This window comes from Podarcis cretensis, assembly GCF_951804945.1.
Source record: "Podarcis cretensis genome assembly, chromosome: 7".
Lineage (NCBI taxonomy): Eukaryota > Metazoa > Chordata > Lepidosauria > Squamata > Lacertidae > Podarcis > Podarcis cretensis.
Genome location: NC_137176.1, coordinates 69,227,399 through 69,245,108, shown reverse-complemented (window position 1 = coordinate 69,245,108; position 17,710 = coordinate 69,227,399). Strand labels below are relative to the sequence as shown.

At 44.9% G+C, this 17,710-nt stretch overlaps 1 protein-coding gene across 1 annotated transcript in view; it reads right to left on the bottom strand.

The window, feature by feature from the left end:
• LAPTM4B (lysosomal protein transmembrane 4 beta) overlaps positions 1-15,162 on the bottom strand; it is a 62,492-nt gene extending 47,330 nt beyond the window's left edge. Inside the window, exon 1 of the mRNA XM_079984765.1 lies at positions 14,930-15,162. Within this exon, the coding sequence (XP_079840891.1) occupies positions 14,930-15,031 (102 nt within the window). The 5' untranslated portion in view covers positions 15,032-15,162. The remainder of the gene's footprint in view (positions 1-14,929) is intronic.
• Between the last annotated feature and the right edge of the window lie 2,548 nt (positions 15,163-17,710).

Here is a 17,710-nt window from a genome sequence, read left to right as displayed (position 1 = left end):
TAAAAGAGGGGTGGGGCTAGGTTCTTTTGCGGAGTAAAACCACCTCTAGAAATTCACTTAATGGAAAAATTTGCCTGGGACAGTTGTTCTGCATGCTGTACATGCAGACAGAAGACAAAGCAGACACTATCCGATTTCTCTCGGAAAGACAATAGCATTTGTTGCTATATAATTGCCAGGACACAAACTGCAGGTACTGTTACTGGCCAGGCAGCGATAGTAATCAATGCTCGTTGGTGACAAAGACAGAAAGGCAGGACCGAGAAGGGCACAAGAATTCCAGAGTGAGGGTGAACTATGGCATCCACTTGAAGCCCAGGGAGGATACTGGCAAACCTAGCCTAAAGGCACGCGATGCAGCAACCTCATTCAAGCTAAGCAGGCCTGGGGCTGTACAGCATCTGGATGGGAGACTGCCTAGGAAGCTTACACCACTATGAACTCTGCAGAACAATGGTGGGACCTAAATGTGATTCATAAAATAAAGAGAAGGCACAAGCTTTTCTAGTTGAGTGGTCATAGCCAGACAGACTGACTATCCCATCTGCTTACTCCACAGCATTCTTTTAAATTCATTGCATTAGCAGTCTTCTCCTATCCAGGAGAATCTATATAGGACACCATTCTCAATTTCACAGCTATCCATATTTTGAGCGTAACTTTATAGCAGAAGGGATGAGCCAGAAGGATCAAGGTTCAATCCTGGCACCTGCAGGCTGGACTTGGAAGACGTCCGTCAAACAATGGACAACACTGACCTGAATGAACCAATTGTCTGATTTGATATAAGGCAGCCTCCTGGCCTAATTTGGCTTAGAACTAAATAGATATGTTAAAAGATCTACTGGGGTGTCTTTCTTTAGTGACAAGAGTCTCATCAGACAACTCTGAAATACTAGAACAATGTGGCTTGGTATTCAGTACCCATGGTGATCCATCTTTAGTCCTCCAATTTATTCCTTCCCTGCCACCACTCCCACTTTTGCAGATTCTAACTGCTAAAACAAACATTTCTCAACAACTGCTGTGTACTGCTACAGAAACAGTGCTCAAAATTTTCTGTGCTGCCATCTGAGATTCTGCAAACATATTCCCACTGCACATACACAATCGAAACACCAGTCTAATAAATGGGATTCCGATATCTCTATTCTGTTACCTATATTTTGAACAACCCTGATCGGCTTTAGTTAGGCTGCTCTCATAAAAATGATTAATTGAAAGGCCATTTTTTTTATAACCCTTCCAATTTTTTTTATAACCCTTCCAAGAGTAAAGACTAGTCTCCTTGAATTAGTTTTAGGATGTTTATACATGGAAGTTCTGTGTGTTTGTCTATGCTTTTACATATAACACACTTGTAAGTCAAACTATTTTTTTACTAAGACACGTTTGCTTTCAAAATAATTCTATTCACAAGAGATTCATTCCAGACTAAAAGATTTTCTTGACATGAATCATGCTAAAAGTGCAGTATAACTCTAACCCTAATCTCCCTATTTCATACAAATGTGACCATCACCTCCCTATTTTACATCTCTAATGTTCATTCATAAATATTTGTAAAAGCTTTTTTAGAAAGGGGTCTTGAGGCCAGTTGCTCTCAAGCCAGACATTCCATCTACATTTGCAAGGTTGTAAACTTGTGCCATTCTAGAAAAAGCTTCAGAAAACCTTTTACAACATAAAGTTAAGTCTTTACAACTACAACAGAGATGCATTAACAAAATGAGACAGACAGGAGGAGGAAGGAGGGCTCTCTCCCAACCCTATAAATATTCTATACACTATCACATGTGCCTGCCAACGATTTTGTTTAGCTTTCGTATATTAATTGAAAATGCTAAATCAATTTCCCATTAACTTTAAAGTGAATGGGACTCCAATGGTTCTATAGGATTTCGAAAATGTTATTGTTAATTTAGTCTTGCGTATATATAATTTCCTATTATTTAGTTGGAATGTCTTCAAAATCTACAGTTGCTTCCTAAGGCTTAAAAAAAAGGAAAAAGTTCAATGAGTAAATCCAACTGCAATCTTCAATGATGTCACTGCTGAAATGCAAAGTCCTGAGCAGTCCTGGCTCCAACGCCTGCTTGATCTTCTTCTACACAAGGCAGCAAAGACAATAGTCGGTTTTAACTGCGAATCCCAGAAAAATGTCGTCACTGGCTTCTGGGAAGTAGATTATTCTAAATGCCAACAAGGTATGCCAAACCCTAACAGAAACTGGGTCTGTTCCAACTATTTTTTCCTCCCCGTTGACTTCCAGAACTAAGTAAGTTGTTGCTGAATTTCCAATTCCCATGTGGCATATTGCTCTCAAATGAACCTCAGGCTTTTTTTCTTTTTTAAAAAGTGTATTTCTTGGTAGACATTTTCAGGATTTAAGCAGAAGCTAAAATGTTAAACCTGGTTTAATGTTAATGCAGTAAGTCTGTATTCATCCAAAGTCTTATGGTGGATACAGATGCCACTACTGTACTGAAGAATCCACTCTGAATAAGCTTTTGGTGCAATTCACACAGGCTTTTATTAACCCAGGATGTGTCCCTGCTGTACTTTTTTTTAAAAAGCTATTTCACTGTGTATGCGCTTTTGCCTGGTTTACTGGCTATTTATTGAATGATTTTACTGGTATTGCTCCCTGCTATTTATAATGAAAAGTGGGTAAGACATTTTATAAACAAATGGAGCGTAGCAGGATGTAGCAGACTTCTCCAGACCTAATGAGGTGCTATGTATATTTCATATTGCACCCCAAGACTATTGACTTGGTCCTTTCATTATGCGAAGTTAAGAGGAGTGCTGCTGAGCGTGTCCAAAGTGATTTCCCTTCTGCCCTGCATATCTCCCAGTACATTTCCGAGCACAATTCAAACTGTTGGTGCTGACCTTTAAAGCCCTAAATGACCTTGGTCCAGTATACCTGAAGGAGCGTCTCCATCCTCATCGTTCTACCTGGAATCTGAGGTCCAGCACCGAGGGCCTTCTGGCAGTTCCCTCACTGCGAGAAGCCAAATCACAGGGAACCAGGCAAAGGGCCTTCTCGGTATCAGAAATCAAAACTTTATTAGCAAAGCCAACAGGCCACAGCTAGACAAGAATTAAAAATAAAAATAAAAATAAGAATAAAAAGAAGAAAAGAACAGGCAAAAGGGGGTCCGTCAGATGAACAAGTCTGTCACTCAGATGGTGGCCCTCAATTTCACAGCTCTCTCGATGTACCTCGCGACCTTCTCTGTTATCTGACTATCCGTATCAGATAAGAGAAAATACAGTGTAATGTCTGGTGAACGGCCGGGGTTGGAGAGAATAAGTGGAGTAATAATCTCATTCCTTAGGTCTTTGTAAATAGGGCAAGATAGAAGGACATGGGACACTGTTTCCGTGTTACCATCTCCACATGGGCAGAGTCGTTTTTCAAATGGAGTCTTTTGGTAACGACCTTCGAGTACGGCAGAAGGAAGAACATCCCATCTAGCCAATGTAAAGGCACGTCTGTATTTTGGGATGGTTAATTTAGACAAATATGAGGCTGGGGAGTCAAAATGAGAAGGGGGAAAGTAGGTATACCATGGGCACAGTTTCTTTAAGATGGTCAGGTTGTTTTGCCGTTCAATGTCTTTCAGGCGCTGGCCAATTAGACTCTTTGCTTTAATGAGGCCCATTGATAGTAGGGACTGTGAATGCAAACCGCATGTAAGGAGTTTTTGATGCACAGTTTTGAACCACTTGCTTTTGTGAGAATCTTGCATTACTAGAGGCAGTAGACCAGGTGGGTTTAGATTAAGACGAAGCCAGTAGTTGAATGTTCTTTGCCAAGTCTGAGTTTCTACAGATGGAAGGCAGGCCTCGAGTCGTAATGCTGCGTTTGGAACACAGGGGGGGACGCCGAATATCTGCCTTAGAAATTTAGACTGAACGGTTTCAAGACTGGAGCAGTGGTTCCCCGTCCAGATTTGTGCCCCATACAGTAACTGCGCCAAAGGTTTTGCTTGAAAAACTTCAAGGGCTGCTGGGATGTATCTGCCCCCCTTTGTGTAAAAGAAGCGGGACAGCATCTTAATACTTTGAGCTGCTTTTTCTTTGGCACATTTTTGATGGACATCCCAGGACCCGGTCGACTGGAACACGATACCCAGATATTTGAAGGCTTTAACCTGTTCAATTGTCTGGTTATCCATCCTCCAGCTGTACTGTCTGTGTTTCCTTGCAAAAACCATAATTTTGGTTTTCTGATAGTTTATTGCCAGTTGCTCTCTCCTACAGTATGCTGAAAATTCACCTATGAGCCTATTTAAGCCTATTCTTGTTCGAGATAGGAGTATCGCATCATCAGCATACAAAAGTACTGATATTGATTTGTCAGCCAGTTTGGGGGCGTGGAAGTCCGGAGATGACAAACAGTTAACCATATCATTGATGTAAAAGTTAAATAGAACTGGGGCCAGGATGCAACCTTGCTTGACCCCCTTGCTGACAGGAACTGGTCCTATGAGATGGCCATTTAACGAAGTTCTTACATGCAGCACCGTGTCTTTATATAGACAGCTGATCAGGAATAATAGTCTTTTGTCTATACTTGATGTGCTCAATTTATCCCAGAGTCTTGCACGTGGAATTGAATCGAAGGCAGCCTTTAGATCGATAAAGGCTGCATATAGCACCCCGCGGGATTTTTTGGCATATTTATCAATTAAATAGGCTAGGGTGAAGCAGTGGTCTATGGTGGATCTGCCTTGCCTGAAACCCGCTTGCTCTTCCGCTAGAATAGCTTCAGTTTCCAGCCAGCTAGTTAGCTTAATATAAAGATGTTTGGCATATAGTTTGCTGGGTATAGGCAGAAGGCTGATTGGTCTATAGCTCGCCGGGTCTGGCGTAGGTCCTTTTTTGTAGATTGGAATAACTATTGCCTCAGTCCAACCATCTGGAAGTAAACCCGTTGAGTCGATCCAAGAAAATAGAGACGCCAGCAGGGGGGCCCACCAGCCAATGTTGGACTTCAGAAGTTCGGCAGGGATGTAATCAATCCCTGGGGCCTTGTTGTTCTTTAATTGTGCGATTAAGTTCTCAACTTCCTTAACAGTTACTGGTGGCCAGTGAGGTAGGTCCTCCAATTGAATACATAATTTGTAATGTTGGGCTTCCTGGTCATAGAACACAGATTGAAAATGGCGCAACCACTCCATTGGTTCCACTGTACAGATGGAATTAGTACGCTCCTGGTCCAGTAGACCAGATATGGTTCGCCAAAAGCAAGTGGTATCTTTCTCGTGTGATGCCTTAACCAAACTGTGCCATGCGGCTCTTTCAGCTTCCAGTTTCTTTCTCCTTAGTAATTGTTTGTAAGACCGTCTCAGATCAATATAAGCATTAAGTAGGGGGGCAGTCCCTGATTTCCTATATCTCTGGTAGGCAGTTCTCATTTGTCTCCTTGTTTGCCTGGACTCCAGGTCAAACCAGCTAGCTCCGTCCTTTGCCCTTTTTGTAGCGGCGCTATGTATCACTGTTGTTAAATGGGATTTCAGTCTTTCCAAAAGTAATTTAAAGCGTTCCATAATCACATCTACTGAATTGCCTGACACAATAGCGGAGCGAATAAGCTTTAACTCCACTGACTGAAGAAGGAGGGTTAGGTTTTCATTCAGTATTGGGGACCATTTGAGTCTTTTGGGAGCAGGTATACCCAAATTTACAGAAGGTATATATTGTGGCTCGGCAATCGAATAGTCAAAAGGCCGACCTGCAAGCTCTAAAATTAGAGGTAGGTGATCACTCAGAGTATTGTGGCCCACTAGGAACTTCCTTACAAAGCTGTGAGCAAATCTTGAGATTAGAATATAATCTATAACGCTTCCCCCAGCCTTGGAGAAATGGGTATATTCCCCGGGGCGATCCCCCTCTATGTTGCCGTTTAATATCAGCAGTTCCCTCCGTCTGGCAGCCTGCACTAAGCAGAGACCTGAAAAATTACTTCTGCTATCTTTGGACAGTCGTGTCGCACCAATATCCGTCAGTTCTTCAGGGTCCATAAATAGGTTGAAGTGAGTGTATAGACTGTTGTCATCTGTTCCTATGCGAGCATTAAAGTCTCCACACACAATAGTCAGGGCAGACGGGTAAGTAGATTCGAGAGGCTCTAAAAACGCCTCTAGCTCAGCCCATATAGCCTTGACCACAGAGTTTTTTTGGCCTGGGGGAATATAAACATTGACCAGCAAAAGAGTAGTTCTCTTGAAGCTAAGTAGAGCGGCTGTTGCTAAAGAATTGCAGCTGGGTAGGGCTGTTAGAGAGTGCGCCAGCTCCGTGGAAATGAAGCAAGCTAGGCCACCACTAGATCTGCCGCCCCTTAGAGATGGAGAGGCAGGCAGGTAGTGGCAGTTATACCCATTGAGAAATATAGGGTCATTCTGCCATGTCTCCTGAAAGAGGATGATGTCAAATTGCTTAAGGTAGCACAAAAATTGTTGAGTGTTTTTCTTGGCGTGCCAACCCGCGATATTCCAAGACAGCACTTTTAGGCCCCGGGCCCTTCGGGGAGCTGGGTCTATGTCACCACCACGTCCAGCAATTCTTTGGTGTCTAAAAAAACACACCCGTTGGCTCTTTTCGAGGATGACTGCTTGGAGAGAGTGTAGTGGTCCTCTCTTCTTGGTGATTTGGGGCTAGATTTTGGAGTTGGGGGGGAAGCTAATTCATTCGGAGACAATTTAAGATAGCTGTGCCAGGAGCTTTGAGATTTCACACCTTGATTTGGTCTTACTTTATTGTACATCACAGGGGGCTCAGATTGTAGTTCCACGTCTACGCATTTAAAGGTGCCTCCCACTGTCTTCTTATCCACTAGACATTTGGGAGATATGGGCTGCACATAAAGGTCCTTCATTGTCTCACCTTGGTCATCCTTTTTTTCTAGTCTGCTTCGAAGTAAATCAAGTCTTTTCAGGATCTCAGTTTGAGCTGGTGGATGCAGTGACCAGAATCGCTTTATCAGCGAGAGTTCTTCCTCCAAAAAGGAGTCCTCACTATCACACGTGGGAGGCCAAATGCCAGTTGGATGTGGAGCTTCCTTTTTATCATTTGATACTGTTTGAAGGAGATGATCCTGCTGGAACTTATGCTTTCTGTTTTGATGGTTTTGGTAGTTGGTTTTTTCCCTTTTGTGAACTTCCATTCCTATGCCCTTGGTCCCCATCAGAGAGGTTAAAGGTGCTCTGTTTTCAAATATTCTTAATAGGACTATTCTTTCTTTTTTGAATAGGTTTTTAGCTCTAAAAATAAGGCTGGCCAGATTATGATCTAAAAAGGTAATCAGTGCTCGTACCGAGCAGTCATCTTGATGTAGATACTCTATAGCGGCTATGTCAGTTGCTTTTACTATCCCCGGTAAAATGCCTCTTATAATGGACAAAAAGTGGTCTATACGGTCCGACCCTGCATAAAATCTAGGCGGTTTAGGGTAATTAGCAAAGACAAGCTTTTGTGGGATTAGGACTAAACTCCATTCTCTTTTGGGCCACAGCATCTGTCGAGCTTGAGAGGAGTGGTTCCCCTCAATAGTTTGGGTCGCCAGCTCACCTCTGTCTACAGATTCTGTGCTGGCCATAAGAGGACTCTGGGGCGGTATAACTGTAGATGGATTAGTTCCTTTGTCCCCGCTCGGTGTTGATTCTTCAAAACTTGGTTTAAATTCTTTTGTGGGTGTATCTACTTTACGTGTTTCTTTGATAACACTTGAGTTGGATTTGTTTGTTCCACTTGTAGAAAGGGATGGAAGAAGGTTAAAGAGCTTCTGCCAATATTTTTTGCAGGTACGGTGAGTTGTCTTAAGCCGCCTTAGATTTTTTATATTTTTGCTTTTCTTCATCTTAGGCTCAGCTTTTTTCCTCCGGGATTTGCTGGGGAGTGGTGGATCCGGGCTGGCTAGGGGATTTGTATTCTGGACTGAAGCGCTCACATGTTGTTTGAAATTATCCACTAGGGTCAGGAGAAGCCCGTTTGTTATCGCTAAAAATTTTTTGACGTTAAGGAGATCCGTAGAAATCTGGTATATCTGCTCCTGAAGATAATCACCCCGCATTTCTGTTCCGCTGTCGTTGGCTTTCAACCAATGGGTTGAAAGGTTACTTCCAAGTTCCAGCGGTGACAAATAAGGATTAGCATCAGGTGTGTTGGCTGTATTAGCCTTTGTAGCATTCTCTGCTAAGGCGAGTTCTTGGGCCAAATTTGTTGGATGGTTTGTCCACTTGTTGTTTGTCTGCAAATCCTTTAGCTGTGTTGACCAATCCAACACTGTGAGTGGCAAAGGCATAGCTACATCTAGAATACTCTCGTTCTGAGTTCTCTTACTCGCGTCTTTTTGAGGAAAGTAGCTGGTAATTTTACTTTGTCTCCTTCGACGCTCCATCGGGCTCTGTGGTGAATTAGGCAAGATTCCTTGGTCCTTGTATTTTTTCCTGGTGAGGACCATAGTGGGTATATGGGTATATATGGATATATGGTAGGGGTTGCTTGCTTGACGGTAACTTATCTTTTTGTTCTAAGCTGGAGTAAGCAATAGCAGAAATGCCGATTTGTGGACGTTGCCTCCTAAACCTCTCCAACCTCTCCAACTTGTTAGTTTCTCCAGCAATTTACTTGTTACCAGCAATTTACTTGTTAGTTTCTCCAGCAATTTACATCGGAGCTTGTGAGGTATCAGTTATTTAAAATGTTAGAAAATAGTACTAGTCCTAGGCTTTCATACTATAACTTGTTTCTTTTAAAGTTCAACTAGGACTTTCTCTCTCATTCAACAGCCTCACGGCGTAGCCAGTTAAGTAATTATCGAGTTGAACTTGCCTTGTGTTTCTTGGGGTTGTACCTACTTCAATTCCTCCCTTTTTATAGATAAAAAGCTCGGCGTCCTTCCAGTAGCTGACCTCCCCGTCTGCTAATTACCAGCTTCGTGAAGATAGGGCGGCTGCCGAACCTCTTTTGGATAAAAATAGGCCTTGAGTTTTTCCTTCCCAGTCCCAGTTCTAGGAGGTGTATGGGGAGATGAAAGGGAGAGATTGTTCACTGAGCACAACCCCAGAGTCTGTCAACCTTTCTCAGCAGATCTTGGTCGCTTGCCATGACCCATTTGTCACTGTCTCACTGACTACGGAGGTTAAAAGTAGAGGTAAACGGAGATAAAAAGAGAACTTATCTTTTGTGGACACAACTCCTCTGCTACTCCTCCTCCACTGCTCAGCATACCCAGTCTTCAAAGCGGCGTTTCTAATCAGCAGCAGGCTTTCTCAGCAGAAGGTTTGAATATCCTTGTTAATTGGCCAACAGTAGAGATAGAATGGTTAAAACTTCTAACAGAGGTAAAATAGTTGAAAGTCTAATAAAAACGGTTATAAAAACGGCTATAAAAGGCTATAAAAGGCTATAAAAGGTTTGTAATCCAGGAGGGTTCACGGAGGAGAAGTTGTTACAGCCGCCATCTTGGGCTTCCTTCTCGGTAGTGGCGCCTGCCCTGTGGAACACCCTCCCACCAGATGTCAAAGAGAACAACAACTACCAGACTTTTAGAAGACACCTGAAGGCAGCCCTGTTTAGGGAAGCGTTTAATGTTTAATAGATTATTGTATGGGCAGGGTATAAATAATAATATATCATCATCATCATCATCATCATCTCCAATCCTATATATTTCTACTGCCAATAATGTCCCATTGAATCCAATGGGGATTATTCCCTCCCTACCCAGCAACACAATGTGAAGGGTCCCTCCCAGGCTGCTCTCGCCCATTGCCAAATGCCTAACCCAACACAAATCAACCACTGTTGCTTTTGTGTGCCCCTACCACCTGGTATTTTCAGATGTACTGGCTCCGAACATGGGAGGTTCCATTGTGTGGTCATAGCTAAGTCATCCCCACACACAGACCTTCCCTCCTTCGTTAATTGCATGGCTGCTGGCTTAGATGGCTTTGAAAGAAGATTAGGCATCTGCCTTGCAATGATCATCTGAGGAAATGTCATTAAGATGCAGAACAAGTGGCACTAAGCTATGCTCGTTATATTATAAACAGGCAAACGTCCCTTACTCCTCCTCCTTCTCCCTCCCCAGCATTTTGGAAAGTTGGCTTTGGGGTGCTACTCAAACAAAAGGCAGGATTAGAGAGGCAGTATTTCTACTGCTTTTTACTATTCCTTTTTTAAAAAATGAGAATACCAGGCTTTGTACCTGGGACAGTCTGTATGCAAAGCATTTGCTCTGCTAATGAGCTATGACTGCTTCTCAACTGGTCTGGGACGGATTAGGGGTGGACAATCGTAGAGTTGGAAGGGACCTTGAAAATCCTCTAGTCCATGGGTAGGCAAACTAAGGTCCGGGGGCCGGATCCAGCCCAATTGCCTTCTAAATCCAGCCCGCAGACAGTCCGGGAATCAGTGTGTTTTTACATGAGCAGAATGTGTGCTTTTATTTAAAATGCATCTCTGGGTTATTTGTGGGGCATGGGAATTCATTCATTATTATTTTCCCTCAAAATATAGTCCTGCCCCCAGCAAGGTATGAGGGACAGTGGACCGGCCCCCTGCTGAAAAAGTTTACTGACCCCTGAAGTCTAATCCAACCCCCTGCAAGGCAGGAATATGCAGCTGTCCCATATGGGATCAAAACTGCAACCTTGGCGTTATCAACACCACACTCTAACCAACTGAGCTATCCAGGCTAAATCCTTTCCTTTCAAATAGTTTTGGGGAAACAACCTTCATCTTAATTTATATTGCCATGCGGTTAATCCATCTTCACAGCAGCCTGCTAAAGACAAATGCAAACATGCTGTGGTGTTCAAAACACAAAATTTCAAACATTAAAAAAAATAAGAAGTTCCTCTATTCATTTATTTTTTAAAAGCACCTCGGATTCAATTCTGCATTTTCTTTACAGTTCATATACTCCATTTTGTACTGCACTTCGAAATACTTTGTGGCTCGTCTGTCAAGGAAACTGCCTGTGGGCTTTACAAACAGTGGCAGCCGCAGGGAATTACTGTATCTTATAAAGAATTACGTTGCTAATAATACATCGCTTTAGGGTGTTAGCTCTCTAGAAATAAACTCCTCTTCTGAAAAGCAGCATTAGCTGCTGAAGTCAGCATCCCTCCACAAAAGTAGCATGAACTACAGGGAGAAAGGGCAGAGAGCCAACACAGGAGGCAAAGAGCCAGGATAATGGAAGGGAGCATGAGTGTGGAGAGACAGAGAGGAGATGGCAACAGACAGGGCAGACCTCTGCTTCTTTGCTCCAAGTAAGTGTGCATAGCATTGCAGCCTCAGGATCCTGAAGCCAACATGGCTAACTTCTGAGTATTTTGCAGTAGAAGCTACTGTGCAGTTACCAAAGGCAGGGTGATAGAATCTGCTACCCATATGGCTTGTTGCTTGGCACTTTCCAAACCACACGGCCAGCATGCTGTAGTATTTAGAGTGTCAGATTAGGACCTGGGAAAGCAGGGTTCGAATCCCCGCCCAGCCATGAAGCTCACTGGGTGACTTTGGGCCAGTCAATGTCTCTCAGCATAGCCCAACCTCATAGGGTTGTTGTGAGGCTTATATGGGGAGAAGGAAAAGCATGAATACTACTTGAGATCTTTGGAGGAAAGGTAAGATATAAATGTAGTAGTAGTAATAATAATAATAATAATAATAATAATATAGTGGTGTAGGGAAGGAAGTTTGGTTGGGGGAGGGAATTATAATGAAGTACATGCCACCATTTTTGTGCGCTAAGAGCTGAGAAATGGAAAGCAAGTGTAACTGCTTATTATGCACCAATTCCCCACCCCTCCCCAGTCTAGAACATCTTGGTATACAGCAGGCATGTCCAACTCCCAAGAGACTGTGAACTATTTCCACTACAAAAAACTGGCAGTGATCTACTCATTGGATTGAGCTTTTTTTGGGGGGGGGGGGAGCCTTCACCAAAGTAGTTGAGCAGTTTGACATGCCTGGTATATAGGAATACTATTTAAAAAATGATGGAAAGATAAGAGCTGAAAAACTGAAAAAATTCCACTCATTTCCCCTTGGACTTTTATACAGCATATAGTACCATGATGACCAGAGGTGGGGAACCTGTGACTCCAAGATGCTGCTGGCATATCAGCTCCTATCACTCCTTCCCACTGGCTACATTGGCTGGGGTTGAGGTAAGTTGTGGTCCAACATCATCTGTGGGACCACAGGATCCCCACTCCTGACCCAGGCACACAACTACAACTAAGTTCTCAAATGTACACTCAGAATGAATGAATCTTTATTTGTGTCAGCCATCGGCCATAGCAATAAAACAACAATACGATATACAAAGAATAGAAATAAAAAGTTAATTATATAAAATACATTTTAGGGTTTTGATGTACACCCAGACGCTCATTCAAAGGGTAACTGTGTTATTCTTTTATGCACTGAAAATATTTATGTGCCACTTTTCCATTAAAATATCCAAAGTGGTTTGCAGGAGCTTTAAAAGAAAGCACCAGGCAACAAAACCAAAAAGCAGTCTAAATCCGATACACATTTACCAAGGAGTGAGGCCCATTGACGTCAACAGGGCATGCTTCCAAATGGACATGTATATTGTTATTATTTTTATTATTGTGTACCCATGCTTCACCCTAAGGTCCCAGTGTGGGTTACAACATTAAAACACAATGTTAAAACAATCTGCAGTCACAGAAATAACATCATGAATATAGCAGGTGTGGGAAACCTGTATCACCTCCAAATACTGCTGGACTACACCGCCCATCAGTTGCAAGTGTCAATTACTACAATTTATTGTTTATGTAGCACTTCCCTGTACAAAGTGTTTTACAATCTTTATCCCAACAATTTTCAAAGCAAACAAGGAATGTGTGTCATTAAAATTGCCTTTTGGCCGATAGAAAATGGGGATAGGAAGAGACTTGACCAACTACGTCACAGCTTAAACTTGGAACTAGGTGCTACAAAAGGTAGGTTCAACTTCTCCACCGTAGTCCTTGCTGTTAAACTAGATGCAGTACCTCAAAGGTTAATAAATTATGTTCAATATTACTATTTCCGAAGTGCAAAATTTCTTCTCTCTGATCAACTTAATGCTCCTGTTGAGATTACGAGTGCTGGGCTGGCTGGAATGTGTTGGGCCCCTATTGGACAGCAAAACGTTCCACCATGTTGGGATATTTTTTAAAGATACAATTTTTCTGTAAATTTATTTAGAGATGAAACACTCTGACACCAGTAAGCCGGACTTCAGTAACAAGGCCATCCAATTCCACCCACCCCATGAAAAGCAACCACAGATGGGAAAAAGGGAAGAGGACTCCTTTAACTTTAGTTACATCCACACCACACATTTAAGGCACATGACTTCCCCCAAAGAATTCTGGGAACAGTAGTTTCTTAAGGGTCCTGGGAATTGTAGCTCTATAAGGAGTACAATAGCTCCCATAATTCTCTGGGGCAAGCAGGCAAATGTGTGTCGACTCCCGGAAAATGGCCACTACTACCTCTCAACCGCATGCTCCATCTGGGAGGTACAGTGGTATGACTGAGCCTGCCATGCTGGCCACTGGGAGAGCACAGGTGAGCAAGTGGCAGCAACAGCTGCTGCCTGCCTGCCTCCTCTTCCTTCTTCAGTGGGACAGTGAGGAGGACAGAGCCCAGCTAGGTTGCTCAGGGATTGTGTGCAAGAAAAAAGCAAAGAGGTTGGCTGCTTCTTGTATGCATGTTCTCTCTGGAAGGTTCCACCAGCCTGCTCTCCCAGTGAAGCAGAAGTTCAGGCTGGGCTTACAAAGAGACTGAGGGCAAGCAGGTAGAGAAGGAGGTGTCAGTCTGGCACATAAGGTAGTGGCAGCTTGCAGCCCGTGCTCATCTAATCCCACCTGCTGTGTGGGAGGAGCAGTCACTGCGTTTTTGCACTCCCGCCTCCCCCTCTCCCTGTGGACGGCACATAGCAAACAGGAAAGTGATTGCTGCCAGAAAAAGTCACTTCTCCCTCCACTGGCTCACCTGTCCCCTCTTGGCAGGGCAGGGACAGGGAACCTGGACTCCAACTCCCATCGTGCCTGAGCACTGGGCTGATGGGAATCTGACTCCAACAACATTTAGAGGGCCACAGGTTCTCCATCCTTGCTGTGCCCCCCCCCCCCAAGGGCAGAGGTGAAGAAGACAGACGGATCCTTCTGCCTACTCCCTGTCCTTTCTCTGGCAGGGTGGCAGGTGTAGTGGGCACTGCCAGCAAGCAAGGGTTTCTATATTAAAATGGAGGGTTTCGTATACTCCTGGAGAAGCCACGCTGGCTACACTGTGTCTCCAGGGTCGTATCATGCCAATTGTATTCTCGATAGGGAGAGAGACGTTGCCATCTGCCTGTGCGCATCTGGGTTGATGACCGTGGTGAGAATAGGAAGGCGGACAAGACGGGCCTAATCCTGCAAGGCTCTTTTCAGGTCCCAGTTGCTTCCCCCTCTCTCCCGGCGCTGCAGCAGAGAGATTTGGGCTCTGGGCTACTCTGCCAGAAAGAGTGTGTGTGCGTGTACGTTTAAAGCACACAGCCCCCTCCGGGAAGATGTGGAGCAGGGAGGACCAGGCTGCCTCGACCCCCCACCTCCCCCCGCGCGATGCCCAGAGGCAGAAGGCGCAGGTGGGCGAGCAAGTTGGGGACCAGAAGCGGACAGCCCAGTCTTCCTCGCTGCTGCTGGGGGAACCTGAGGGCGGGCAAGCCAGCAAACTCCGCAGCAGCTCCGCAGGGCCCGGTTCTCCGCGGGAAGCAAGCGCTTCTCCACCCACCTGCTACCCGGGTGTGCGAGTTGCGCAGGCTCGGGCCCCTCCCGCAGCCTGGACGCCGCTGCGGCCCTAAACCCTTGGCTGCCTGCGCCTCGCTCGCCTTTCCCTTCCTTACCAGGTACCAGATGCCGAGGATGATGGTCCCGGTGCGGACATGGCAGCACATGCAGCAGCTGTTGGAGTAGAAGCGGGCCCAGGGGGAGCTCATCATCTTCATGGTGCCGAGCGCAACAGAAAGAGAGAGAGAGAGACGCGCGCCTCCGGTCCCGGCGGCAGCTCAGCGGCGAATTCCCCCAGCGCTGCAGCAGCGCCTGGATATCGCCAGGAGGAGGAGGGAGGGAGGGAGGGAGGGGGAAACCTCCGTTCCATGACGTCATCGGGCCTCCCGCACGCCGGCGGGGAGGGGCGGAGCCTCCGAGCCCCGGATTGGGCCGGCGAAGAGCGCGCGCCCGAGGGAGGCCGGGCGGAGGAATGAATGAGAATGCCCGAGTGGGAAGATTCGAACCGCGGCCCATTGACAAAAGAGAGGCAGGCGCGCATGTTTGCGCTGCAGAGGGAAGTCCGTTCCACGCCGCCCCTAAAATTAAAGGGGCTCCCTTAGGAAACTGCGGCGAGTTGCGTCGCCATCGGAAAGAAAGGAAAATTACAGCAGGGACGTGGGCGGGGCATCTAGGCCGGAGGCGCTTCCGCTGGGATGGCCGGGCGACTGGCTGTGAAATTGGTCAAAATTTAAAAGCATCGAGAGCATCGAGTCACTGCAAGGGCGTCCCTGTGGAAGCAGCTTTGTCCTTTTAACTGTTAAAAATTAAATGCGGGGTGAATGGACCAGCAATAACTGTGCGTGGGGGGGGGGGGGTTGTTGGTTGAAGGCTTACTGAGGGGGAGAGATTTGGGATATAAGTCATCAAAGAAATCACCTTTTGATGTTGTGGTCTTCTCTTTCTCTCTCAAGGGTGCTGCTCCCTAGACCTGCTGCAGTCTTTCCTTTCCCATACAAAATACCCGCATGAACAGAGAGCTGTTGGTTTGCACCCCAAAGTTCTAGACCCAAATTATGCACCCCAGTGAAAGTGTGCACCTGCACAGACCATGGGGCCTCAAATCTCAGTGGGGCAGGCCCCTGCCAGCTACATCGTAGCTGTGGCGCCTCCTGCAGCACCCCTGAGGCTCTGCGCCTCCCCTAAATCCGCCTCTGACTAGCCTTGTCTTGGGCTCAGAAGTTCCTATGATTCCCACACTCCACCACCATTGCTTGGAAACCCAGCTCACTCCTATGCATGTAGTACTGATGGTGGGACTTATTGCTGCTCATGGGACTTACTGCCAAAGTAAGGAAGCAAAGAATTACAGCCTGTACTAGATAACAGTGAAGATCACCTGAAGCATGGAAGGGACCACGAGGGTCATCTAGCCCAACCCCTTGCAATGCAGGAATCTTTTGCCCAATGTGGGGTTTGCACTCACAAACATGAGATTAAGAGTCTCGTGCTCTACTGGCTGAGCTTTTGAATCCCAGGTAATCGGATATTTTATTCCCTTTCTCATTTCGCTTTGCATAGCATAAAAAGACATTCAGTTCCAAAGCTGCCTTTATATTAAAATTTCTAAGCAGTGCTGAAAGATTTTTAACCTTTCATATCTTATCTGCTCCATCAGGAAGTTCAGATAAAGCACACAAGGTCAAACACAGACAGCGGAGCTTCCTGTTCTAAAGCAGGAGAAGATTGAAGTCTTTTAATTATTTTGGAGCTTCATAGATTCTTTCCCCCCCTCCTTAAGAGATTGATTGGATTGGTTCAGCTGATTATAGAAACAGAGGGAGTTCTTGGCTTCTCTCCACTGTTTGCCAATTCACCTCCTAGGAGCTATTCAAGGACCCTTTCAATGGTGGAAGATTGATAGCAGAAATAAAGAGAGATGAAAAATTAGACATTTTAAGATCTATTGCACGCCACTCTATAAATCCTGTTTTAATTCCACTGAAATAGAATACAATTTGGCCACTTTTCAAAGTCCATTTGAAACGTGGGCATTGCTTTAATGTGCTCTTTCTAAAGAGGATTACAGCACAGATCTGCACACTTCTCAAATGGAAGGCCCATTAAGTTTAATGGGGCTTTCTCCCAATTAAGTGTATACTGTAGGGTTGCAGCCTTAGATTACTTATAAGCAGGCATCACAGCTTGTAAAAAATCATATATCTGTCCCTGGAATACTATTTGGTGCTTCAGGGATTGGAGTCATGTGATGTGAGGGCAGAAGATGCATTTTTTTTACAGCAGTAATGACCACATCTTATATTTGTTTAGCTCCTGCTTAAGTCCCATGGAGGTTAAGCAAGTCCTAGCTGACTGCTGAGTATACATGAATAGGAATGAAGCATCCAAGCCACCACAAACCAAGATCAGAGTCATAATAAAGGCTCATGGAAGCATCAAACCTGAAAAGGGACTGCAAATCATTACCCACTAATTTATATGCTGGGATACAGCCGAGGTCTACAGTCCTGCACAAAGGTTGCTAAAAATTTCACTGACTTCCAATAAGCTCCTGCATATGGGCTGTTAATCAGTTTTCTAATGGTGGCACAGAGCTAACCGCAGAAAAAGAACACGTGGAATTCAGGGAACAAGAGAAAACTATATAGTATCAGAAGATGGGAGTTTGCAGAGCCACCAGTGAAAAAAACTGACAGTTGAACAGAAAAATCAAGCTTCTATCTTACTTCTGCGAGTTATTACGGAAATGGGAGGTTTTCTCCTTGTCAGGCAGAAACAACATCCCTTCTCACTTGTAGGCTACCATTCTTATTGCAAATGTTGGACTTTAATGGTACATCTTAACACTCTAAAGCAGACTTCCCCAACCCACTGTGCTCAGGATGTTGTCAGACTGC